Here is a 27473-nt window from a genome sequence, read left to right as displayed (position 1 = left end):
ATGTTAGAAGTTTCCACAAGACTCGTGCGAAACCTTCCTCATTGCGGGGGGTGACACACCTCCTCTTCCCACCCTCTGAGGTTCCCGAGCAAAGCTTCGAGTCTACTGGCCGTTTTGGACATGTTCTTGTCAGAAGTACTAGTTTGATATTTGCAATTTCAACTGTATTTATCTCTGATTAATGTTTGCATTTGATTGCATATGATTAGTAGTAGTTGTCTAGTGTCTGTAGTATTGCTTGTCCTATTATGTGGTGTACATGTATGTCTTTGTGCGTCTGTCTGTTGGCCTGTAATTGTCTGTTCGTCCTATTCACGTATCAATGCCACAATTAAGTTGTGACACTCTGTTACGTTTTTACTGTGTGTCTGTCTGTCTGTCCGTCTCTTACCGGTGTTGTATTCCAGTCCATTAGAAGCCCTTTCACAAGTGCAGTCACAAGCCCCTCCACAAGGCCAGTCATAAGTAACAGGGTGAGCAATGACAGAAGAATGCTTTTGTCACAGCTCATTTGAACAGCTTGTGAATTGGCTTAAGACAGAATCTGAATGACCTGTGATGGACTAGTGATGGACTTACAGGGACTTGCAGGGATTTGTGAGGGACTCGAATGCAGGACTATCTCTTATAATTCCAAGTCTCCCTCTCTGTGACTTTGTCTTCATCTGAATCTTAAGATCCCGAAACCTGCAAAGATCCATCACAGGATTATGCAGAAATGTGAATTGGGGGTGGGGTGATGAGTTAGTTTAACCAGAGCTATCCCAAAATGGACCAAAACTGTATCACAGCCTGGTGCAGAAATGTAGCTTAGGAGACGGGTCAAGGATCACTGAAAACCAAAAACCCCAGATTTACCAAAAGCAGGCTCAGGACTGTAGAGTAATGGGAAGGGGGAGGGGTGAAGGGTGGCTTGATAACACTTGTGTGAGTTAAATTTGAATAATATCTGGTACACTGATCACGAGTTCTTGAAATTTACATGAACTTAACAATTGAAATTCTCCATACTAAAGACACTGTTGCTATACATGTACCTTGTGATTCGGGGCAAGCTTTTGCTTAGTTACATATTAAGAGACGCCTTGCACCAATACACTGTTGTCAATGGATAAGAAGGGCACAAAGGAACCAGTCCATTCTTGAGGTGGTGGTCGCTTTGCAAAAGCTTGCCCCGAAGCACAAGGTATAGCAATGATGCCTTTAGTCTGAGGAATTCAAATTGCTATGTTTATGTGTAATCAGATAACTCAATGTACCAGATTTAATTCAAACCCACAAAAGGCTAATTTGAACCAGTAGCAGATCAAGAGGGGGGATTTGGGGCATGACTCATCGTTTTTTTTCCCTTGTGATGCTGTTGGTCACCTCAAAGGCAGATTTTTTGCTCATTACCTACTAGTACATTTAGGTTTCACTTTTATCTTGGGCCAATTACCCTCTTGGTTTTTTTTCCCTATAAATTCTTTATTTACCAGAGGGAACTCTACCATAATCCAGCACAGTTCAGAGCAAAAACGTTGATAAAGATGAGCAAAGATGTCCTGGCGAAAACTTCCCAAGATTTGCACCCCCAAAAGGGTCGGGCACCAGATTACAAAGCAACATACAAGGGAAAACAGAGAGTGGGTCATAGCTTGGACCGCCCCCAAATGGGCCAAAGTCTTGTACAAGATAGTATGTATACATGGACACCCATTCAAAATGCAGGTGGATTTTTTTACCAATATGTATAGCTCGAGATGCCTTCTTGTGAAAAAAAAAATCGACAAAAACTGTCCACCCTTCATGTTCACAAAATGGCTTGCCTGTAACTATAAGCTGTATAGTTTCCTTACAAGCAGGTTCTGTCCCCCAATGATCAGAAAGGCCATCCATAGTTAACTCCATGGTTCTTGTTTCTGACCAACCCTCCCCCAATGGGATGCCCCAATGTTTACCCCATCCTCCCCTCACTCAGATGTTCCTTGAGCAAACAAGATAGTGAAACCTATATTTGTCATTGGTAAGACAGTTCCCAGTATGGCTGGTAAATCTGTTGGTAATTCAAAAGCCTTTTTGAAATGCATTTGACAAGACCATTCCATACGATTTGCGGGTCCACAATCGAGGAAGTTGATGTGCAGTGCCGCTGACCATGGATTTTCAACCTGGCGTTGGGCAGATGGGTTTTTTTTAGCTGTCCATAAAAGTAGTTTTGAAGTTCAGCGACTGTAGAAAGAATTGAACTATTGAATAGAATACCAACATCTGAACTGTTTTCAATTGAGTTCGTCACAAGTTCAGCCACCAGGCAAATCATGGGTCAGTTCAGAAGTCTGGTCACAACTGACAGGGGTGAACAATGAGAAGGTTGGAGTTCATTCAACTGGTGAACTTAACAGGAGAGAACTTGAAAATGTATGGAACGCCAAACGGGCATTTAATGCCCACTGCAAACGGGAAGGATCGTTCTTCAACTGTTGAGAGATATTACAGGTGGAAAGAGCAACAGTTGCATAGTAATAGGTTTCATAACCTGCAAATCATGCCTTGCCCTACGAAAAGTTGAACAGAGGAGGATCAATCCACAGTGATTTCAAGTTTCTGTTTTGGGTTTAGAGGTCAGGGAGGAGGCTGTATACACCACACCTCCACTGACATAGACAACAGCCTAAGGTTGTGTCTAGATCTTGCGGCTACGGCTTCTTTTTTGTCATTGACACTACAGTGAGTAGCTGTAGCCACAGACACGAGGGCTCTTTGCAGTCATTTTGGCACAACCTCATGTGTAGAATGAAAAATTTTGTAGATACAGTTGGGGAAAAGTATATTAAATCACATTTTAATCCCTTTCATTTTTGCAGAAAATGGATTCGATGAGGCCGATACTGAGCAGACAAGGTGGGTTTACTATCTCAGTTTTCTCTCTCAAACACTTGGCATTACAGCCTGCTTATATACTGGCAAATTTAGGATGGAATATTTGGGGGGAGTAGTGCATACATAACATCGTCTCTCTTTTCCAAAAACTGTGACTCGGCATTCCCAAAGCAGGCCAAAGGATGACTATCTGCATGGGCGGTGCAGATTCCATGACTTTCATTCCTCATAACCACCAAAAGGTTTCTCTGGGCAATTTTTTCTTTTGAAATAACAGTGGGGGGGGGGAATGAACCAGAGGAAAGTAGCCGACCCACTTCAGCCCGGTTTCAGAATAGTGGGTCACAACCATCCTCAAATCAAGCACTTATAGTTGAGCTGCTCAGACTCGCAGAGGCAAAAATGCATAAACATAAACTTTCAGGTTACAAATGTTGACACCACGGGGATATTGCACTTCACATTTTGTCATTGGTCCCTTGCCATGTTAAAGGAACCACTACCTAGTACCAACTGCAATGGGTCTAAGCAAGTTTAATATACGATTCATGTGCTGAGCATCAAATGGGTTTTGCATGGCTACCATCTTGTAGGCCAGTGCTTGGGTTCCACAGGGTATGCATGCACAAAGCAGGTTTCCCTGTGGAACAAAAGAACTGGCCTGCAAGATGGCTACCATGCAAATCCTCTAAAGAGTTGCTGTGGGAATCATTCATGGCCTTTATCTTCTTCAGTGAGGAGGAAGTGCCACAGTTTGATGGGACCAAGTCCCTTAAGGACCAGTTCGAGAAGGGGGAGGTCAGCAATGTGACAGTCAAGAAGACCTTCGACAGGGAGAGCATCACCAGGACAAGGGAGGACCTGGATCAGTCCACACCAGGTAATATGGAGGGCTTTCACACTGACCTCATGCTCAATAGCCATCTTGGGGGTCAATGCATTGGTTGGTGGGCTTAGGCGTTAAATCAGCATTTTGTCTGTCATTTCTGAGCAAACACATTCTTTTCCAAAGCTCAGCTATCATCTATGACTTTGACCCTGACCTCAAGGCCATTGTTAGGCCTTAAATAGTCAAACAAATGGGGAAAAAAGCCCATCACTGACTTCATTTCATGCAGTTTGCAGTTCTCACATATTCGCAAAAATCAGTGCACATTAAGATGGACTCTGCATAGTTGGATCCAAAAGCCGAGCACAGAGTCAAAACTGAGGATTTTAAAAGAAACCCTTCAAGATGGCTGTCACACACGAGGTTCACTGGGAAGGTACAGTATGGTTGTGTCCGAGTATATGGTTGTGGCTACATATAATGTACGCTCATGTGAAAATCACTCACCAGCGGCTGCTGCCACTCCCCATAGATACTTGTGCTATTCCGAGCTGCAGCCATTGAAATCAGACACAGCCAAAGCCATTTTGTGAGTGACGTAGCACCCAATTCAGACAGGCATTCTGGAGTTGCGCCAAACCAAATTAAAAACAAAGTTTGAGTTAACTACAGCAAAAGTTTAACGTCTGAAACAATCAGGAGCGACTGGTCGTGCTAGCAAGCAAAAGATCAACACTTGAAGGCACTCGCAACAACACCAGAGCAACTTGGTTTCAGACGCTTTGTTTTCATGGGCTGAACCCATTGCAAAGTATGTATTATGTTCATCTGTCTGAAACCGAAATTTAATTGGGTTGACCCAAGTTGCTCTTAATTCTATTTGGCTCGGCACGTGCCTAGAACACCTGTCTGAAATGGGTGTAAGCCCTCTCTGAATCAGACTTCGGTAAGAGCTTGTTCATACCTGGTGAGAAAGCACAGGAATGCCATATTTATGACATCAGTTCAAACATTTGGGCCGTGCATTTGCAAAAGGTTAAAAACCTTTCAGCTTGGTTGAATTTCATGCCAAATCATTTGTTGTCAACATGAAATTCACTTTGTTGTTGCTGAGGACAGCCAGGGCACACTGACAGAAACATCGAGTTTATATTCACGGGTTCTTTTAAGAACCACACCTCGTCCAAAAGAGATTGATTCCATGGTGTACCCGTGAACCCATCTCTCTTGTTGCAATCACCTGAACTGGCCCTAGCACCTAGGGGTTGTGCTTGGTCAAAAGTTTAAGAGAATGGCACTACCTACACGGTCACTCTCTGAGATAATTCTGAACAAAATCAACCACATTTGCAAAATAAACCTGAACATCAACAACACTTACTCTCACTAGACAGTTCTCTTGGTTAACGCTACCCAAAAATCATTTAATAAAGCAGCGGTGTATTCCTTCAAAAACAGAAGTGCAAAGCCCAACAAATTTCTGGTTTCTTGTCCTATGTTCCAAAGGCCCTAAAGTTGTTGTTGTGATGGCATCTGATCCGCTGTAAATGAGATCCAATTTTTCTTCATCCTCTAGAAGACAAGCAAGTGGTTGAAAATGAACCAGTACTGAGACCAGATGTGGTCCGCTCAAGTGACGTCGTGGACGATCGCGTTGCGATTGCCGGCATGAGGTCTCTGCGGGACCAGTTTGAAAGAGGGGACAGCAGCCTGTCCAGCTCTGGCAAAACGTTTGACTTTCAGGAGGAGATCCGAGCCGCCAAGGAAGCGGAGGTCCAGGCCAGCATTGGGCAAGTTGCCGAGAGCACTCCCATCCGAAGCGAGGATGTGGTCCGCTCAGATATCAAGTCTGATGAAGTGAAGACCACCTCAGGCGGTATTCGGTCCCTCAAGGATCGGTTTGAAAAGGGTGGCGTCAGCAACATTGAAATGACACCCGTCAAGCCAGCAATCGAGGTTCGTCCACTGGAGGACTACAATCCAGAGGTTATTGACAGCGGAATTTCTGAGAGCACTCCTGTCCTTCGGGATGATGTCGTGCGCTCCTCCCAGAAAGTAGAAGATGCCCATTTCAAGATCGGCGGAGCACGTTCCTTGAAGGAAAGATTTGAGCAAGGAAAAGTTTCCAATATTGAAGACAAACCCAAGGAGAAGATTGAAATCTCACCCAGATCTCTGGAAGATTATGGGGCGAACCAGGATTCCATTGACCAAGGAGGAGTGTCTGAGAACACACCTGTTCAGCGAGCTGATGTTGTCAGAGAAGGCAAAGGAGAAGAAGATCCAGGCATCAAGAGAGGCGCTGCTCGCAACCTGCGGAGCTTGTTTGAGAAAGGAGAGGTGCACAACATAGAAGAGAAGCCCAGAGCACCCCTTGAGCGCTCCCCAAAATCCCTAGATGAGCTGGCACCGTCCACGGAAGGAGTGGTAGAGAACACGCCCGAAGTCCGCGCTGACCTCGCTCGGGAGACGTCTGTCCGAGACGAGCCGATGAACATCCAGAGAGGAGTGTCCCGCTCCCTGAAGGACCGCTGGGAAAAGGGAGAGGTGGAGACTGCTCCAGCAAAGCCAAAAGAGGTCATTGATATCAAGGCAGAGCTGCAGGGCCAAGGTCAGGTGGCTGAGAGCACTCCGGCTGTGAGAGAGGATCTCGTCCGCGAGTCGTCCGAGACTCCAGAGGAGCTTGCCGCTGGAGCTAGCTCGCTTCGCGCCCAGTGGGAAGCAGGAGAAGTCACCCATGCCGAGAACCGGGTGCAGAAAGAGGAGCTGTCTCCCAAGAGGCTCTCCTCCTACTATGAGGGCAACCAGGAAGAGGCAGAGGCACCTGCCAGTGAAAAAATGCAGGAAGTAGCAGAGGCAGAGCAGGTGGTAGAAGCTGAGGAGGAGCAGTCAGTTGAGGCTCTCCCCGAGCCGGGGGAGCAAGATGGAGAGGAGGGGGAGGCAGTAGGCAGTAGACAGGAGGAGGATGAGAATGAACAGGTCCTCAATGGGCACACCGAGGAGAACGGCCTGGATGCAGAGGTCGCATCTCCCGAGATGGAGGAAGCTGAACCTGCTGAGGATTTCCCAGAGCAGAGTGAGGTACTAAGTGTTTCCTAGTTTGTTGTTTCTGCAAGATGCAGAAATATCAGCTTCATTTTTTTGGAGTAGATCTGGAAAGGTACGGTATGTGCCTCCCATTCAGCCAGTGTCTGGCCTCAGGCTTCAACAGAAAAAAAGCTTGCATTTAGTCCAGGCCTTAAATTGAGGTGAAAAATCTCAAACCGTAGGATCTCTTAAGTTTTTCGTAGTGTGCTAATCCTAGCTGACTTCATCTTCATGTCATGCTTGCCACTATCAACAGACTATTCTCATTGATGGGAGTCCTTTGACACTCTGCCAAATTGACCTAATTCAAAAATCAACCATATTGGATTGAAAGTGAGATTACCTTCAGAAACCTAAGATGAAAAATAAAGGCAAAGAATAAAAGTTCCTTACAGATTAATTTCATTCTCGACGATAAACAATTTAAAATATGCAATTTATTATATCTAAATGGTTTGAACAACAATTAACAAAAAAATTAAAGTGAGGCAGGGAACTCAAAATAGCCTGGCACCACTCAATCGACATAATACATTACGTAAGGCAGGTTCAGGGAACATGATCAAAAATAGCTCCCTTGTGAATATAGTCTGTTGAAGTGGATGGATAGAGTGGGGCACTGTATGGGAGTAGAGCTCTAAGTCCAGACAAATCAGTCGTGAGCGACCTAGTCTCATTTCAAGTCACAAGCTGTTGAGACTGTCTTGTGATTTGACTTGTGAAACTGTGGACATGCTGCAGAAATGTCCATTGTGCTGCTAAGAGAGTAAAACTGGTACAAATTTAAATTTAAAAAATTCAAGTGTGTGGAAATGAGTCTTTATGTAAATTATTTTGGCTTTTTCCAGACTGCACCAGGACAGGACTTGGCATCATGGGAGATCAAGGCAGCCAGAGCCGCAGCCCTGCAAGACGCAGAGGAAGATGTCAACGAATACCCAAATGATGACACAGACGAGGGCACCCCTGTAGATGGTGATGGGACCGGTCAACTCATTGACCTCTGAACTGTTGGCGTCATTATTGGATTGAGTCGTGCATCGGAGGACGACTTAGTCACCCGACCAGTCACATGACAGCAATGACAGTTGGGAACGTTGTGCAGTGGCAAATGTTTATGATTTTCTTCAATCTACGCTCGCTTCAGTATGCTTCCAGTCCAATAAAGTTCGCTTTTTTCGTTTTCCTTTTAACACGAAGGATTTGATGGAGCTTCCCTTACCAGCTCTTTGTTGCCATAGAAATGCATCAGCTGCCATGGACCAGTTATTATTGTGTTACCGTTATGCACCAAGAAGCACCAGTGTAATGTTGGATAGGACCGTTATGTTGACAACTTGCATTGAAATTGCTGAACTGAAGAGACTCCACGTTATTTGTTCCAGTTACAGAGTAAAAACTGTGAGAAATCTTTGGAAAAAACATTGAAATTGAAAAATTAGTCAAATTCCAGCACAGGACTGATGTTAATTTTAAATGTCCTTACATTTGAGCGCTAACGTGGACAGTGCGTTTTTGGGACATAATGTCCGCTTACGGTATGTTGTCAACAGGTGGCACTGTTTGGACCTGTGTGGTAACAGCCCCACATCAGCCAAGAGTTTATTTTGTCTCTCCAGCAACAGCCTAGCAACGGCACACCACATCCCTGCCACAGATGAATTGATTTCTGTTCCAGCGAATGGACTGTGCAGTGAATCACTGATTTTGACAGAAGATCAATTTTTTTTTTGTTGCCAAGGACAATAGAGTATCAGAAAACATCGCCAGGTTGCGATAGAGACTGAGATTTCAAGCTCCTTCCCAGGGACTTGTAATTGAAATAAGTGTTACCTCACTGAGGACTGGGACTGTAAATTGACCCTGCTGGTGGAAGGGTTAAAGTTCAAAGGCCAGAGATCGCACCTGGTTGGTTAGCAGACTTAATGCGTTGAAGCTCTTCAGAATCGTCAGTCTGGCCTCCACAGCTGATTTGCTTGTTTCAAGCACCACCGTTGCCATAGTTACAGCTTTAGTGTTTTCCGTCTATTTTTTATCAAATGCCTTAAGTGTCCGTATCTAGCCACATGCCTTTATTAACAATTTGTACGATTTTTTTTTCTAATTGCAAACAATGTACAAAGCAATAATTGAAAAGTAGGATGCTCATTAACATTTCTTTCTCATAGATAAATATTTGCCTTTATTTTAATTTATGTACGTATCGTTGATGCAATGTTTTATATACATGTGCACTTTTAGTATCAGTAATGTGTCGTTAGCTAATTGAGGTGCAATGTGGACAGTGTTGACCTTTTAAGTAATTGTGGAATTGACCTCACCAGCATCCACCAGGTTGACTGGAGGGATACATGTACGTTTTTTTTTCTTTGTTTTTAAGGATTGTGACAAGTGCTGGGATCCCACGAGAAAATTGTGACTGAAAGAGTTCATGGTGATTTAAAAATTATTCCCCCCCCAAAAAAAGTCTCATTTTAGTATTGGTTGTAGCCTGTCACCCATTGTTTCTTTCACGCTCAGTGTGATGCAATGCCAATTTGACATCTCCACATGCAGAAAAGTTGCCCTCTTAATTTCACCGCCGTAATCTATAGAGTACCAAAGTATCACATCATTTTGAGCCAGAAAGTGTTGTGCAAACGAGTGGAGTACACGCACGTTTGTTCACGCACTGGTTCTTTACACACAATTGTGCACATGATGTAGTCACTTTGATACTCTAAAGGATAGTAGTCTATGTAGCATTTTAAATATTTAATAGTACTGAGCGTGAGTTACCTTTGTTTTTCTGTCGTCCTTGCACTCCCAACCCAATTTTTGCAGCTGAGTCCACCCCTGTGTGCCCTTCCCCCCCCCCGCCCCACACACACTGACAGTCTATGACCCTAATCACGCTGCTGCCACCGCTTTGGTTTCTTCCAAGAATCTATCTCATCTGTTTGAAGACAAAAGAAGTACTAATTTGTAATGCACATGTATAGGGGATGCTTCTTGTAATAGCCGGGTGATTTCACAAGAATTCTGGGGTTGGATTTAAACAACTATGCAAAAGAGTGTTCTGCGTCAGACACCATGTAGGTTTAGCATCGTATCATTCTGACATTTGGGTTCCATGGTGATGGTGAACTGCACTGGTTTAGTTGTTGACGCTGAAACTCGGTCATGGTAGTGACATTTAGTGTTTAGAACTAGGTTTTATTGTACACAATAGCATATTGCGGCCCTGTCCGGATTCATGCCATTTGAGCTAGTGGCTGTGGCTCGTAGCAATGGGATGACCACTGGTGTCAAGTCAAAGCCACTGACAAAAAAACTTATCATTCACCGAGCCACTTATGATACGAGGCTTTTGTAACAAACGCAAAGGGTCTCAGAGGGAATGTGCCGTTTCACTTTTTCTTATGGTTGTCTGCGTCTACAGTACGCAACCAATAAGACAAAGGGCCAAAGTGGCCAAGCGTTATTTGTTTAACAGTGCGGCCATGCTTGTCTCAGTTGGCATCCCGCTGTATTTCAGCTTACTGTAGTCTCTTGGGACTTTAAATTGAACTACAATCAAGTACTGTTCGCTTTTTTAAATCATTGTAAACAACTTGTATAAACTTTTAAAACCGCTTTCTATGTACTCTTGTAATCTTTTTATCTTCTTGTGCTGCATCTTTGATGTGTTTTTCCCACCTGTAGCTTTGGGTAGGCTGAGAAGGTGTTGAGGGTGAAGTAGAATTGAATGAAGAAGAGGTCTTTGGATGAAATGCAAATATGGATTCAGAGAAGGCTGACGTAAAACAAATTGTTCGCTATGGAACGCCATGTTTTTGAGCAGGGGAGAGATTTACTCTCGACACCTTAACCGTGGCAAGGTGACGATGCCGTTCTGTCACACGTGACAATGCCGATCCGAAATGCATTGGCTAATATCTCTGCCGCTAGAAAAAGGTCATTGCCATGCTGTTGCGCTTTAAATCTTTGAAAGTGCCGAGACTGCAGCCATTTTGTTTAGTACCCTTGTAGGGGCACAGTAAGCATCCATACCAGCATCCTCTCTAAGGGCAACAGACTCTTATAAAGCGCTTCATTAAACGCACTTATAATGCACATAATGCATGTATTATGCATGTATAGCCAGTGTAGTGGAAAATGCTTTTGTGTGCATTGCAAGAGACTAGACATGCTTCCCAATCCTAGTTGCCATGGTGACAATAATCATGTGATATCTCATGTTTACACTGGAGCGGCGACATTCAGTGGTTTAGCTTTTTTAAGTTAGATAACAATTATACCGAATCTTGTCAGCAATTAGCCCATCTTGGACCTGAAGAATATTTAACAAGCCATTTATTTTAGGCGGTTTGTTTAAGCAATCCGCATCATAAATGTAAATCTTCACCCCCAAATGAGTTGGTTACCATAATCGTTTTGCTTTTTTTCTTCAGATGAGTAGAGTTTAAAAATTGATTCACGTACATGTATATGCATAACGTTGGCTCATCTCTGTGAAAATTCAGCTGTTGCAAGAGTTATCTAACTGAATGCAAGTATTAACATTTTTAGGAGGGTGTCCATTTTTAGCTGAAATTACCGAAGTTGTGATTCATTCAGAGTCATGCAACATGCCAGTGTTGTAATGAGTCCCTAGATTTGGTGACCCGAGTCGAGTCATTTTAACATTGTGACTCAAGTGGAGTCATAAGGTCAAGAAGTCGTGTCTAGTCACTTTGTGTAGTCGAATTGAGTCAAGTACTGAGCTCAAGTCAATTTGAGTCACAAGTTTTTGAACAAAATACAATATAACACAAATACATGTAAAATAGTTTTGGGTATTTTTATTTTAATTTAGCCATACTGAAAATGCATTAGGGTAACAGGTATCTAGCCAACTAAAATTTCGCTTTTAATATTTTCTGGAACTCGAGTTTTATAACTTTGTACTCGAGTCATCTTGGTCGCAGAGGCTCGAGTCGAGTCATTTACCCATCGGGACTGAGTCCAGTCACCAAAAATTGTGACTTGAGTCGGAGTCTAGTCATTGGCCTGAGTCATTACAACTCTGCAACACTTATTGGTTAATTGCGTATGGGGAAGTTTTCCTTTCACGGATTCTAGCTGTTACATAATAACGGTATCGTGCAGGACTATTTTCAAAAGAGAACTTAAATTTGCTCTCTATGTCTCTCAGGGGTTCGACTCGAAAAATCCCTTTGATCTTTTTGTTTGGTTTTGATATTAATAATATCAATCCAGTTCTGTTTTCAATTTAGTGATACATGTAAATTATTTAAACCTGCGTTTTATGTAGTACTGAATCAAACTGGATTGAAAAGCCATATAAGCATGTAACATAATCGGCTAGTTAGGTATTCCAATCCAACAGCGCATGCCCAAAACGAAGTGCGTGTTAGGTCATTCGGGAAAAGATAGGTCTTCCCTATCAGTGGGCTATTTGCTGATTCGCCGAACTGGCTGATTATGTTTGGAAACTTGTACATGTATATTTTGACGACTATTTAGGAAATAATACCACCTTGGCTAATTAGTGGCTCTGACATTTCCCCTGTACATTCGTTGCTTATGATTTTTGAGTGCCTTGGTGTTACAGGTAATGAAGTAAATCCAGCCATGGCCCAGTTTAGAATCATGGCTAGTTGAGAATCACAGCATGGGTACAGCATAATGTTCTGTTTTGAAAACCCATTCAGTAATCAGGACCCATTTAAGAATCACGACCGATTAGTTGTCCGGCCTGCTTCTGGAACTGTTTATCTCCAAACAAGTGGAGCTGCCAATCAGTAAATATTGCTATTCAGTGTAAACTGTTACAAAACTGAGCAAAGCCATGCCACAAATATATTCATGTGAAGTTTGCCGTCGTGATATTGTCAAGCACGCTGTTCAGCATTAAATGCCTTTTTTTCTGTAATATTTCAAACCTCTTAAATCGTAGCTTTTTTAATTAATTGATGCAAAATTTTCCCGGGACCCAAATCCAAATAGCCAAAGAGTACACCCTTTATTAGCATATTTTAATTACATCAGCAGTGACAGTATAACTTGATATAAATATTTCGCCTTTGGACGTAAATGTAACTTTAAAATAATACCCGTAAGGATTTTTTATATAACGGTAGGATCATGCGATGCTCTAACGAGGAATATTATCCGTAATACGTGTATTTATGAAGTTATTGATAAATGTGGTTCAGTTGCGTTTGGTTTATTGCTAATCATGGTGTTTTAGTGAATCTATGCATGGCTGATGGAGTAACGTAAAAAGATCAAGACAAATAAATTTGCTCAAGAGGTGATTGGTTCGCAACAACGTTGACATTCGTTTGCTTTAATTACGAATGAACATGTTCTGTGTGCACTTATGAGATTCTTTGGTCAGGTGCGTTCCCAATATTTCCCTGGATAGAAGGTGTTTATTTTGGATCGAACTAACAACTTCAAGGTTCCTGTGAGGGCGTTAAACTACCCACCCAACACGCCTTTAGGTGCGGACTTGTGAGAGTGACATGTGAGTGTGACAAATGAGAAGCAGATGCTGGAGAAAGCAAACTCATTTTCGACTTTTTTGGGGAGGGGGGGGGAGGCGGGGAACCCCAGACCTATCCCCAGAGGGAGTAGTGTACGTACCGTGTGTGGTCTTTCCAGTTCTCTCATAGCTCGCTCATAATCCCCTCATCCTAAATCTTACGTCACAGAATCGCGTTTATTTTGTGCCACGTATGAACTGGCCTCCAATTTTGGTGTTTCTTATTCTAGTAAATCAGTCATTGCATTCACGGTTTTCAAAAAAATTGTATTATGAATAATACGGCCGTTTCACAATAGTGCGCCTTCAAGAGCTTGCAACGCACTGGCCAATCATAATGCGCGAAAGGGTCGACAGATATCGTGCACAGTGATTGGCCAACGCGTTGAATCGCCCGTATTTGTTTACGTAACTATTAACCGGATGCCTCCACCAGCTGTGCCGCGAACCCCAACATCATAAAAAATGGAATGACGAATCACCCGCTCCTAGCATTCTCGGCGGCACTCGAGCTGTAGACCAATAAATAAACCATCACTTGAACTAATAGTTGCGACCGCTCTACCCCAGGGTGGTGTCCGCGGGTCTCCCCCTGAAGCTCCCGTCCCCCAGTGCCCTGGTATTCCTTCTGCGCCAGCCCCGACTCCGACCTGCGACCTGCCGGCCATATATTCACGAAAAGGCTGCTTCTGTTTTGTTTTTTTCTCTCCCGGGCTCTCGATCTCCCGCGCAGGAAGATTTTAATCGGCGGGAATGCGCGAGGGAGAAGTGGAGTCGGAAGGGTCGTCGTTCGGTTCCTCCGATCGCGAGAGATTGAAACTTTGCACATTCTTTTGGGAAACCTATGTCCTTCGGCAATGGCTGAACCGATTCATCATTCCGACCCCCCCCAAAAAAAAAGAGTTGACGACGTCAAACAACTTGCGTCCATCGGTAATATGCATGACAAAACACCAGTGCACCCCCTAAAATGCATCACTGTTGCTGAACTAGACTGCCTTGCCAGATAGGTATACGGCTGTGCACTGCACGCGACTCTTGATTGAAACCAACGACCTAGTGTGTGCACCATGATTATACTTCTTGTCAAATGACAGCACCCTTCAGTAGAGCTACGGCCAAAGCTCAACCAGAGTGATTTCAAGCTGTTGACGTTGACACTGGTTGGAATATGATATCGCTGAAACTTCGTCAGCAATCAGGGACAATCCCCTCATAAAGACCCCTGTGGTCTCGTATAAAGAAAGAGATTGACACCCTAACTCCTTCATGTAATTTCGGTGGCTAATGACTGACCTTCTTTAATAGCCGGCCCTATCTTGCTAATTGGTCCCCTGGGGTGGAGGGGGCTGGGGAAGTCTGGCCTGACCCTTGTAACCCCCCAGTTACCCTGACTTGCGCACTTTTCCGAAACACTTGGCACCTGTCATTCAAACAACTATGGTAAACATTTGGCGTTTCATTATGCTAATGAGTTTGGTTTCTGGAGTCCCTCCCGCGGTGAGAACTGATGAGGTTGGATCAGGGCCGGTCAGTGGCAGTGCATGCGGTGCTAGCTGTTGGCCGCTATAGAAAACGAAGCTCAGTAGTGGAGAGCCTATGGGATCTCATGAGTTGGAATCATAATACAGTACACATCATCATGGTACATTGTTTACATGCTAGAAACTGTGTGGCTTTTGTGGAGATCCCTGGTGTTTCAATTGGACTATCCAGTAATCAGTCACAATCTGTGTGACCTTTCCATGTGAAGAAAAGTGCCCTGGTCTACAATACCACGTAGGGCTCCATTCTTCTGTTGAAGCACGGAGGTCCGAGCATAAAGTAAGGTCCTATAGCTCTATGGTCGCAGGGTCATAATTAACGAAGTCACTGTTTTTCCGGGAGTCAAGTCGCAAGATGTTTTTCCCCTACAAGTCAAGCTCAGTCGCAATTTATTTTGCCTGCGTCGAGTCAAGTCTCAAGTCAACTTTCTCAAGTCGAGTCTTCGTCTTTTTTCCCGACAAATCTGACGTCATAGTTGACATGGAAATTGTACTTTTTGACATACTTAATTGACTTTATTTAACCAATGATATTTACGGCAAAAAAGATTTGACATGTCCGTCAATTTGTTCCCATTATAATATCATATTTCAGACGTGACTAGAAACGACAAGTTTGAAGTTTTGTAAACAGAAAGTCGAAGGCACAATTTTTCTCGTATTCATTTGAAAAAAAAACCTAGTAGTAGTACAAATCAAATTACACAAGTCATACAAGTTATAGAAGTCAAATTAGTTCAAGTATTGTTAAGTCCCCAGTCACATTTCTCTGAAGTCAAATCATATGCCCTTATATTTCCAAGTCAAGGCTCGAGTCAAAAAATGACCGCATTCCGAGTCGGCCTAATTCGAGTCGACGCGGGGTTACGCCTCCAATTCCCTGCGTTCCTCTTTCTCTTCTTAAAGGAAACATTACACGATTTATCAATCTAAAATGCACGTTTGTGCCCCAGTTGACCTCATTTTCAGTGCATTTTTGTCTCATTGTTTTAAAGGGTATTGCTTTCCCTTGTTTGGCTATTAGGTTACTGAGTATTTCCATGTTCGTGAGCAGAACTGTGATGCTGTTCTGGGAAGAAGGAACCTATTTTTTTTTAATCATAGATTTTGCAGGCCTAATACTACTCCTTAGTGATTCATTGTTGTGTAAGTATATAACTGTGAGCAAGCTTGGAACACTTTCTAAGACAAGTTTTTCAGTGAGTAAATTCTGGGCTCACGTTCTGAGCAGGAAGATCCATGCAATGAAATATTTCATATCTTCCATAGATGGCATCACAGCAACAGCGCCCTCGGTTGTCCATAAAGCATGGACGCTGATTTCTAATGTTTAAAAAAATGCATTATCAATACGGGCGATTCACAATTGTTCGCCTCCAAGAGTTTGCCACGCGTTGACCAATCACAGTGCGCGAAATCTGTCGACCCTTTCCAAGCGCGCATTGGGTCGACAGATCTCGCGCACTGTGATTGGCCAACGCGTTGCAAACTCTTGATGGCGCGCTATTGTGAAACGCCCGTATTACTTCCATCACCTACCAAAATAACACACCCTGCTCATCTATTTGGTTTGTGCGAGCAGCAGCCTTAATTACACTACTCAAAAAAATTAAGGACCACTTTTTTCTCAACTTGTAACTTTTTTTTCCAAGCAATGAGTGGGGTCTATAGTGTAATTCGACTACCAGAATTAGAAGCCATTACTGCACTGGCACAATGCTCGTGGAAAGGTGGTACGCGCACGTTACATGCCTCTTCGACCAATGAGGTGTCGTGGTTTGTCAAACGCACGCGCGCGTCAAGCTGAAGCATGTGCGTGTGAGCTCGGTGCCACCGCAGTTAAGGCGTCTTATCGGATTAGTCTATAGTTCTTTCGTTTTTTGTTTGTCTCGGACTGATGGTATTCTCATTGGAATGAAGAAAATTTTAAAATGCTTGAAGTATTTGGTCCTTCACTTTTTTTGAGTAGTGTATATCGATAACTGCATGTTACAAACAATAAGCCGTCGTTACTTTCGCTCATGATTTAACATTACAACATTTTATCAGGTGTTGCTGATAATCGCCATTCCATTAATACCGATTTCAGTGGCATACATTAATCTTAGTGCAAACGTTCGTATACTCAAAACAATATTCATACATCTTAGGAATCAGAATTACAATTGATGAAAAAGCTCTTTTGCTTCTGGTGGTCGCCAGATACGAAAAACCACAAAAAACCTGTTTTTTCATTGTTTGGGAAAAAGTGAAAATGTATGCAAGCTGACCCATGCACTCCAGCGCTCTCAAGCTAGCTATACTTATATACGACAGTGACATTAAACTAAATAAATAATGAAATAACAAATTGAAGCGTTGTCGTTGCTGGTAGCAAGCGTGAAGTGCCGAATTTCCATACTAGCTTTGCATGCCCATCCCTGTACACAAACCGCCTATCCACTGAACCTTGTAATCACTACCATGACAATGATCAATTTTGTTGTATTCTAATTCGCCTCGTATCTACTACATTCGACTCGAATACAACCACATTTTTTCAATGCATTTCACTCCAATGGGATGTTGAATTAGATTCATACATTAATTTTAAAGAAAATTATGAGCCCCAAGCGGCACCAAGAGAGGGCGCAATATTCCTAGCAACTGAGGCTTCTTTGACGGGAAATGCACTCCGCTGGTTCATAGATGCAGACGACTATGAACTGCACGAGTTATTACGGTCGCGTCGCCACCGACAAAAAATGAACTCTCCCCACCAACATGTCTCTTTTCAACCAATGAGGGGGTACTTCTGCTCATGGCAGAGGTATATACCGGTGTATGTTGCAAACGTTCATGATCTAGCAGAGTACACTTCATCCCGGAACAACAAAAATCATTAGGCCTACATGATAAGTGGGAACAGTAATCGTCAAACTCCGAGGCTCGTGAGATCGAAATGCATTTCGTTAATAATTACGCATGTTCACATAAACCCCAATGGTCACCACAGTTCCAATGCTAGATTTACTTCAGCAGAAAGGTTTCATACAACAAAAATGGCGAGATCAGTTCCCTGTTCCCAGTTGCTCTTATTTCAAAACAGACATCACGTCTCTTTAAAACACCCCCTTGTCTGTGAGAATTTCAGTGCGGCGTGAAACATGTTCTCTGATTGGCTCAATTTGATGCATTTTACCGTCAGTGCCCGATTTATTCAAATTGGAAGGAAGCACTGTCTTATCTGTCTTATTTCCTGAAATACAACAATTAACTTTATGTTCGTTACTTCTGCTACAATGACTTCTTTTGTTTCTGAAGACTCAGCTCTGCTACTCTTGACAAGCACGAGTCTAATTCGAGGAAACTTCCACGAGAATTTCATAGTTTTACCCTACAGCCAGCACAAGTCCTCCATTGTATGGCTTCCCTCTCGCTTATACCTCGGGCAGGCACGTATCAACTCTACCGCCGACACCTGACGGCACTAGCCATGAGCTCCGCCAGTGAAATGCGACCTATTCACCCATCGGAAACCGAGGCCTCCGCGCCGCGCTCCGCTGACAATCCGCGGGGAACGGGCTTTATATAAATGTTCGGCTCGGGTTTCTTCCACCCGAGAATTCTCCTTTCTTGCGCTGTCCAGGCCAATCTGGGTCAGCAACATTGCTCGGGTGTTTGTTACACCGTCTGCCCGGCTTCGACCCGGCGCACGGAACAGACTTCTGAGATCTCAGTTCCGGAATCGGTGTAACTTGAACGAGCACGGGGATCAATCAATTTGGTCTAAGGTTTCCCAGATTGGGCTCTCTCAGAAGTGTCTGCGGCCTTAGTCTGTCATTCGCAATGCTTTATTCAATTCATCACGGCAATATTTTCTCCCCGTTTTTGTCTGTTTCAAAAGTTCTCGCCACATCTGGGAGTGGCAAATGTTATTCAAGCTACGTCTCAATTCATCATGCAAAGAGGTGATAAATGTGTCTCGTTCATAGAAAGCGTCAAAATAACCCTAAGATATTTAGGCTATGTGTGTTTTGAAATTTCGTTTCCTCTGGCACTCTTTCAAAGTCAATTTGCGTACGCAAGATCTTGTCTCATGGTTTCCCAAATTTCGGCGTAAGATTCGACACGTTACGAATGTTACCTAAATCCAGGTTGCATTAGTTTGAAACCTGAATACACGCGTCCGGTTGTCTAGGATCCACATCCCCTCAAAAGCAGATAAATCTGCTGTGTACGGGAAGGTCTTTTTTCTCAAATATTTGATGTCCAAAAAGAAAGAGTTCTTTTCTCCACTCAGGTCAGCTGCATGGTCGTAATAAGTAGTCTTTTACTCTTCTTTCTCTTAATTCGATCTTTGATTTTTTCTTTTTCTTTTGTGTAGTCATATGTCATTCACATTCCCCCACAACAGCCAAGCACACCTTGTTACACTTCGCCCTGCGTTCAATTTCCGGCAGCGACCAGAAATCAGTGATGGTCCGACAATCAATCAAGACAACAGCACATCAGCTCGTCACAAGCGCAAGGGCTATTCCAAGGTGAGAACAACACTTGATTCCAGGGGTGAACGTCACCTACAGATGCAACAATCAATCTGGCAAACGTGCAGAACATGGACCTCATCCATCATGCATGTCCTGAGTCTGGTTCGGCTCAAAATCACAAAACCAGGGGGTGGAAACCATACTACATGTATTGATTGGCATGCGCATTAAGCAAAAAAAAAGAAGCATTTCTTATTTCAGACTGTACCACTCAACCGAGGGGGTTTTCTGTGGACCTATTGTTTCGTAAGGTGCAATTTGTCACCTGGTTGGCTTGGTTTTTATCAAATCAAAAAGGCCTGATAGGCAAGCGGTGTGACACGAACTTCTAAAGATGACACGAACTTCCAAAGATTTGGCTTCAAAGTTGAGTACGCGATCATTAAGATTTCTTCCCTTCACCGTAGTGAATGGTAAACTCGACTGTAATCTGGTTGACATAAATAATACATCATTAGCGAAGTGTCTCAAGATCAGCGTTTTGTCCGGCAATGTTCCGCAATGCGCCCTCCCGCGGTTTTTATTGAGCAGCCGGCAAAAGAAAAACAAGGAACGCCTGTCTGGCAATAAATTGGGCAATTCTGTGGGGTAACTAGTAAGTGTGTGGCAGGGGAGCGCTGTATATGCACGTCAGTACGTGTTAGTCATTGTGCCGAGCTGCACAGCAGCGTACAATATACCAGTGACTTCTACTTCAACTACACGGCGAAGTACCGAACAACAGACCGCACAGTGAGTGGGTGAAAGGCACTGCAGCTTGCACCACGTACCGCTCACTTCATCGCCGCCGCATGCCACACAAGATCGTCCTGGCTGAATTCTTAGACTTAGTAAGTTGGTCGTCTGCCCAACCAAATCGACTTTCTTTCAGACAAGTGAATCATTTTGTTGACTAAAGGCCATTCTTCGCGTGTGTTTGGCCTTGTGGAGTTTCACGCCAGGAGCGAACAGAGCCACACCAATTGAGCCACCGTGAGCAAATAGATTCTACCCGGGCCTGTTTGTTTTGGGGGGATATTTTTGGCAGTGTTGTTGTAAAGAGAGGACCATTTGGTGCGCAGCTGACTTGAAGGAGACTGCATACTTCAGTCTGTCACTTTTATTCGAGAGGGGAGCGGCTGATATATAGTACAATGCTGGGGTTCGTGACGGTCGTGTTTGCAGCGTGTCTGGCCCGCATGACGGCCGGCTACGCCATGGATCTCTCGGGTCGGATCACCAAGCCGACCTGTGTGGACATACCCTCCGATCTCACCCTGTGCCAGAACATCGGCTACAACCGGATGCGGATGCCCAACCTCCTGGACCACGACTCCATCTTCGAAGTCAAGGACCAGTCGCAGGGCTGGATCCCGCTGCTGATCGTCAACTGTGACAACGACACCCAGCTCTTCCTTTGCTCCTTGTTCTCGCCCGTCTGCCTGGACCGCCCCATCTACCCCTGCCGCTCCCTTTGCCAGAAGGTCCGGCAGAACTGCGAGCCCATCATGGTCCGGAACTGCTTCCCCTGGCCGGCCATGCTGGAATGCGACCTGTTCCCCGAGGACAACGGCCTGTGCATCCAGTCGGAGATGCGCCAGAAGAACACCACGGACCAGCCCACTCAGTCCAGCCTGATACCGTCGGGCATGTCAGGTGAGTCTCGCAATCAATAAACCAATCAATTAACTAATTGATCACCTGCCAGGCCTGTAGATCAAGAGCACAATAGTCGCGAGCATTGTATTGCACTCAACCATTATTAAATGCATGCTGTGCCTTCAATCAGTTTAATGTTACGTAGTTTCTAGTCTGTAGACACACTGACAGAGCTGAGTGAGAGCTGTAGTTTCATTTTATCCAGATTAAAGAGACGGAGGGAGAAAAGGATTCGGCTGGTAAGACTGTAGACGAGATTAATAATCCCGCAGCCCAGATGCCGCTCACCTGGTTGCATTGCCGTTATTCTATTTGTCATGGTAACAGTGACTTCCAAACCTCTAGCGTGTAATTCGCAGGGTCAAACAGATCGACCTAAAGCCCCCGACATTGACGGCAATATATCCGCACATAACCATCGCCTGTCTTAAAGCCGTCGCAGTGTGTACATGCATAATCCGATGGTGGTTGTTTGAAACATAATATGTTATTGGAAAATATCGGCAGTGTAGTGTCGTTGATATGGTGAGAAATCGGACTAGTTGGTTGCCTTTCCCGACATTTTTATCGAAGCTGTATTTTGAGTAATATGGTTTATAACTTAGACTTAGCGCCCTACAGACACAAGTACTTAAAGTCACGTACATGAGCTGTACATGTACGTGACGTTTACTCATGGGTTACCTTTAATACTTTTTTCCGGAACAACTTACAACTATAGCAGAACTAGTAATAACTGTTTTTTATAGCGAAAATTGATTTTTCGATAACTGAAGATTGAGTTGTTTGTATTCGTAATGGAAAGACCATGAAGACTAGAAACCTTAACTTAGTTTCATCTTGACTTATTCAAGTACATCATGTAATGAGGTGCAAAACGATGCATGCTATTAAAAAAATTATGTCAGGGCATATTTCCTCTTTAGTATGTCCTTGATCAAAACACAGCGTTAGCATTCATAACATTTGGAGAGAAGAACGCCGGAGGTATTGGGAACTCATTTCCATCCCCGACGTAACCCCCCGGCTTGGTCTTACCCCCGGCCCCGGATTCAATTAAAAACTTACACCATAGCTTGAACTTACCTTGAGCCAAGTGCCCCCCCCCATCTCAGACTGCGTGTCTTATCATTTCTTGACCGAGGTCAGGCGGGCATGCCTGTCGATCGATGCTCGGCGGTGCCCGCTCGGCGCCGGATGGTCTCCCAAGACACTTCTCAGATAACCATCTCCCCTTCGATTCTATCTTTCCGTCTCGTCGTCGTTAACTTTGCAACCCCCCCATATCCAAAGATCTTAAGGCACTTTGCATAAAAATGAGACTACTTTTAATTAAGTCACCAAGACGACTCGCTCATGTGTCTTTCATAACGCGATTGAACGATAAAGTAAATTAATGTGGAAGCCCCGTCACTCAGACCACGAAGGACAAAGCTACGTGTGCCCCACGATCGTCGCCCTCCTTCAGTGAACCTACGCTCTTGTTTTAAATTGATTTCATTGAAACAAAAAAAATCGCACAAGACAGTTATCAGCCAGTGAATTAACAAGATTGGTTTCAAGCTGTTGTATAGCTGTGAGAAGTGGGAACATTCAGTTTGTTTGGATGAGTGGCAGATCTGACCTTTTTTTACCTCAGGAATGTCATCAAGCGAAGAAGGAAAAAAATGGTTTGTTTGTCAGGTTTTTCTGTTATCTCGGAGCGGCTAAAAAACATTGACGTAATTAAAGCAGATTAGATTAAGGCTTAGGCTTCTGTCCTTTCGTACTATACCTTTTTTTCCCTCTGAGTTTGTTGTTCAAAAGTTGTCTATTGAAAATCATTCTAGAAAAAATGGAAATTTAAAACACATTGTTTTTATGACCAATTGTCCGTGCAGACAAACCAAAGTTCCCCTTTTGGTACTTTGCGGTTGCTAGGGGGACAGTCTGTCTGGGGTTTCATCAGAGAATCGACTCCATCTTGAAATACACACCGGTCCAGGTTTTTGTGTGATGAGGTTGAACACCATGCTGGGGATACTCCTTACGTTTTGCCCGTTGGGCATGCGCACGCGCACCTGTTCTCGCCCAGTGGCTTGGTGGGCGCTAGCAGCGCATCTGCACGTCATGGCATGCGCATTGGTGGAGGCAAGGAGAGCAGGCCCGTCCCGGGGCCAGTCTCCGCACAAGACCGGATCCCGGACGGCAGAATCAGGTCACGACTGTGAGGAGTTTGACATTTATCCCGGCGGAGGGAAGCGAATTCCAAGCGTCTCCCAACGGGACCATGTTTTGCAATTTCACACAATTAGAACTCTCCCCTGCGCTCCGTTCCTAGCGATCCCTCGAGCTGGTCATGTATAAGTTTTCTTTTTTAACGATGCACCTGATGAATAGGAGACAGCATGTTAAGACATGAGTAAACAACCTAGCTGGGTCATTCTTTTCGAAAAATAAATTGGGGTTCAATTCCCTCGTCCTCTTTACCCCTTGTAAAACCCAGACACACTATGGAAGACAATCTCCCTCAGATTAATCATCGGAAGCAAATTAGTTGCCCAACGTGAATGCGTGTAAACAGTACCGGTAGTTTGACAGGTTATCCAAACCCAATTATTTGTATTTTAGGTTACTGAAACTGGATGATGGTTAGTGTTTTTCCCATGCATAGAACTGCGCTCTAAGGAAGATATTTGTAAACTGTAACTTTAATTAATTTACATGTATATGCTTAATTAATATGGGGGGGAGGATTGGATGATCATTTTTATTGTGTTTCGTTGTGTGCCAGGACACAATTTGTTCACTGGAAAACATATTTAATTTGATTAAACTTTCATTCCTCCCCGCAAATTGATTTGAATGGACAGTAGACTCCCAGCATGATTTTATCTTCTGTACACTGCACGGAAGGCGTCTTTTTAACTGAAAAAAAATCACCAATTTCTCTTTCTTGTGTTCTTTCAGTATTTGTCTGTTTTTCCAGTATATTGTATTCATTTTAGATCAGATTTGCAACCAGGAACGTTGACGCAATCAAGACAGATGTTAAACCTTTAGATTAAAGTAGTGGATTTAATTCTGAACGTAGCCTGTACGGTCCCGCTGGAATTTAAGAATTCCCTCTTCCAGGCCTGTCAGGTCTAGTTGTAACCGATTACCCTTATCGGTTCTGTTACCTTTCTCATCTTGTTACTAGTTATAATTGTTTTTCAAAGTGTCTTCCTCATCTGACACCAGTTCCATCATTTTAGCGTCCATCTCGTTCTGTCACAGGGTGGGACGCCAATTCAAGAAATGACACCGGTCTTTGCTCCACGCGGACAACAATTTGTTTTGAATACCTAGTTGTGTTGATCCCTTTTAAACGCGGCTAATCTTAATCCTTAACCCTAACAGTGGCTTAACAGATTCGGTAAACCCTGTCTTCTCGTTTTTTTGTTTCGCTTTTTTTTCTCTTCAATATTAATTCCCCCAGCCGTGCGCGTCGGTTTGCCACCCGTACGTGCTGCATGTAAGCTCGGCCAATTAAATCCATCGGGAATTCCTCTTGGATGAATCGTTCAGGGAGAACATCTTGTCTCTCCCGTAAAGATGACAAGAAAGGATGCCCGAATCCTCTTGTCCCCCACCTCAGGCTTGTGGTCATCATTAGGGGGGCTTCAGACAACCTCTCCCCTTCTCTTCAAGAGCCCTTCCGGGCGCTCTGAGGCGACGGGACCGGTACTTGGCGGGCTTCCCTGCTCATTGTCCGCGCTTTCATCCCGGGTCATCATTAGTCATCTGCAACACACCCCCTTCTTTTGATGGCTACCGCGACAGCCGTGAAAGCAGCCCAACAATGGGTCATTTGGGCGCATAAAAGGAGCTGAAGGGTCCGGTGCTAATTGCTTCCACCCTCGTCGTTACACCTGACATGTAGGCGGGAAAGGAGGGTGTTGAACCGGCGGTGCGGTCTCTCACTCATTGCATAATGGCGGACTTACAGACCCCCCTCAAAAAAAGGAGTAAAGGCTGACGATCGGAGGAAAGGACCTTGGGTCAAGCCGGGGAAAAAACGTAGGAAGCAAACATCGAAGTGGACATTCTTTGGCGGTGAATGGGTGTTTAAAGAGACATTATTTTGAGGGATTTTTAGGGCTGATCACCGATGCCATCAAAGATAAACAGACTGGACAATACAGCGGCTGGAGAAGGTTACATCAAAGAAGAGCATTGCCCACCGACAGGACGGGTTGGTCAGAGAGCAAGGACCCTTTGGTCATTCCTGTCCCCTCCAGAGTCTCATCCACCGGAAACAGGTGACATATTCCCTTGCGCTGTCAATAAATTGCCACAGTTTGAAAGTCTGTGAAAAAAAAATATCCAGGCGAACCAAAGGCAAAGTATGATTCAAGCCAATAGCAAGATTTGATCTAGTCAAACATATTTAGTCTTCATTTGATTGATGGCATTGAAATCATCGTATTAATTTCAACGTCCACTTGATGTAAGAACTGCATCTTTATATCATTTCGAGATGTAGCAAATTGGAAGAGCACATATCCCATTCCATTCCATAAATAGTCGGAACCCCTCCACGCGACATGAACAGAAAATTACGACAAGCAAAATTTACTGAATTTTCGCAGCAGCGTCCCTTCCGAACTGATGACGCTCCTAAGGTTGAAATCGGAAATCACCATGTTGAATATCATTTCCATCCCAGAGATACATCAGGACACGGACGTTTATCCCAAATTCTTTGATATAAAGCCTCAACTATTAACTTACCTAATCTTATCATGTATACACTATACTTTATTTCGCCTATTAAATCCGAATAGGAGTGATTACGCTTGAGCTGAACACCAGAGAACGGCTTTTTTACTATCCTTACTAATCGAAAACATTTTATTCCTTAATGCACTGCTGGTCCACAACTGAATTTTTATTATTTGTTGATGTACATTAGCGAAGTTTGTATCTTTAATTTACTTAATCTGGTTATAGACTTTTTTCGAGAGTCGATGTCCATCAAAAACCCTCCACCAAGTATTTAAGTGGAGAACAGCCATAAGCTTTGTCAAATGTGACAGTCGAGACGCCTCCTCACCGAAGGTTGTGAAGTTTAAGGATTCAACATCCTTGCCCAAGGCCAGGGGTTGCAAAAAACCTGGAAGCAGAATTCTTACTGTGGAGAAATCCGGGGGATAATCCCGGCAACTCGTGGCATGATGTACTTTCAGTTTGTGGACCCCTACAGACTTAGAGTCATTTGTTGCAGAGTAGACTGCCTGAGAGAAAGCTCTAGCCTTTTTGGCCGCCCCATGGCATCAAGGTTGCGACAGTATTTTCTCCCTTTTTTTCCGAGAACGAGTTTCAAGTTTCGAGATATCCCAAAAAGACCAACGTGAACTTAAGCTGTGGTGGAATGCTATTCGTTATACATTCACAAATAGTAAAGAATGAAGTGAACAGATGTTCACGTGCCGCACAATCGCTTATGCCACCAGCTGATAAACGAAAAACCACACGTTATCCATCTTTTCAATCTCTCTGTTTGAATCGCAAGAACATTTGAAAGGACTTGTGTGCTAGCATTCCGACTTGGAAATATGTAATGATCAGCCGTCTTATCCATTGTTTTGACTGCCTGCATGGTATTTATCGATTCGAGACTTTGTGTTATTGCAGGTGACTAACGACGTCACATTGAAGGTAGTGACCTCATCTGACCCTCGTCTGACCCGATTTGACCCCTGTTTGGGGTCCTTTACTTGCTGCGTTTCCTCCTCCTTAATTTCCCTTTTTGTATTCAGAAATAACTTCGCCTTCCTGAGTGGAAATTAGTGTAGAATACCGATGACAAATTCTTGTCGTGGGCCAAAGTTGCCAGAGCTTTAGAAAGGGTATTAATTGGGAAACCTGAACCCCCTGGAAAAGTTCTTTATCTTCAGGGATTGGTGCTTGATTCTTGAGGGTTACAATTACTCAGCGATATCGTTCGATTTCATTAAACTTTTGGTTGAGAGGAAGATAAATCGAGCCAATGCCGCTCCTGTTTGGCGCAGTATACGTGGGCCAAATGTAGGGCTTTTGGCTGAATTGTCAGGGTCACAAGGTCAAATTGCAGCGTTCAAAACCATTCTTAAAATATTCATGTATATCGTATAACGGAGCTGTGTAAACCCCAATGTGACCTTTTTTGCAGATCTGGTCAAGCCCTGTGGCTGCCGCAAATTGTATTTTGGCAATAATTTAATAGCCGGTGATGTCGACCTTGACACCCTGGCCATGTAGCGTCTCCGCTGCCTCCGGATCAAGCCCCCTTCCCCACACACTCAATCAACACGTTACAAAAATACTCCCCCCACGTAAACCTGTGTTGTTTCCGGATTCCACCGGGGCCTTCCGGTTCAGTCCGGTCCCGTCCGGTTTTCGGATAAACCTGTCCACGAGATCGTCCTCGCACCGGCAGTTGGTGCCAA

The 27473-nt window shown here is 44.0% G+C and overlaps 2 protein-coding genes across 11 annotated transcripts in view; both read left to right on the top strand.

Annotated features, from left to right (window-relative positions):
• LOC110982353 (uncharacterized) overlaps window positions 1-13094 on the top strand; it is an 85988-nt gene extending 72894 nt beyond the window's left edge. For all 9 annotated transcript variants that reach the window (XM_022240696.2, XM_022240697.2, XM_087131333.1 and 6 more), the window contains 4 exons: window positions 2847-2883; window positions 3597-3742; window positions 5268-6772; window positions 7627-13094. In XM_022240696.2, the coding sequence (XP_022096388.2) occupies window positions 2847-2883; window positions 3597-3742; window positions 5268-6772; window positions 7627-7785 (1847 nt within the window). In that variant the 3' untranslated portion in view covers window positions 7786-13094. The remainder of the gene's footprint in view (window positions 1-2846; window positions 2884-3596; window positions 3743-5267; window positions 6773-7626) is intronic.
• Window positions 13095-19861: 6767 nt separating this feature from the next.
• The window catches only part of LOC110982377 (secreted frizzled-related protein 5-like), a 29931-nt gene continuing 22319 nt past the window's right edge, over window positions 19862-27473 (top strand). Inside the window, exon 1 of one of the 2 annotated variants that reach the window (XM_022240739.2) lies at window positions 19862-21018. In XM_022240739.2, coding sequence (XP_022096431.1) covers window positions 20517-21018 — 502 coding nt within the window. In that variant the 5' untranslated portion in view covers window positions 19862-20516. The remainder of the gene's footprint in view (window positions 21019-27473) is intronic. The other variant, XM_022240738.2, reaches the window with a different exon arrangement.

Source organism: Acanthaster planci, linkage group LG21, assembly GCF_054643075.1.
Source record: "Acanthaster planci isolate LZ-2023a linkage group LG21, COTS_SCS, whole genome shotgun sequence".
NCBI lineage: Eukaryota > Metazoa > Echinodermata > Asteroidea > Valvatida > Acanthasteridae > Acanthaster > Acanthaster planci.
Note: the sequence above shows the minus strand (reverse complement) of the source record. Positions and strands in the feature narration are given on the sequence as shown.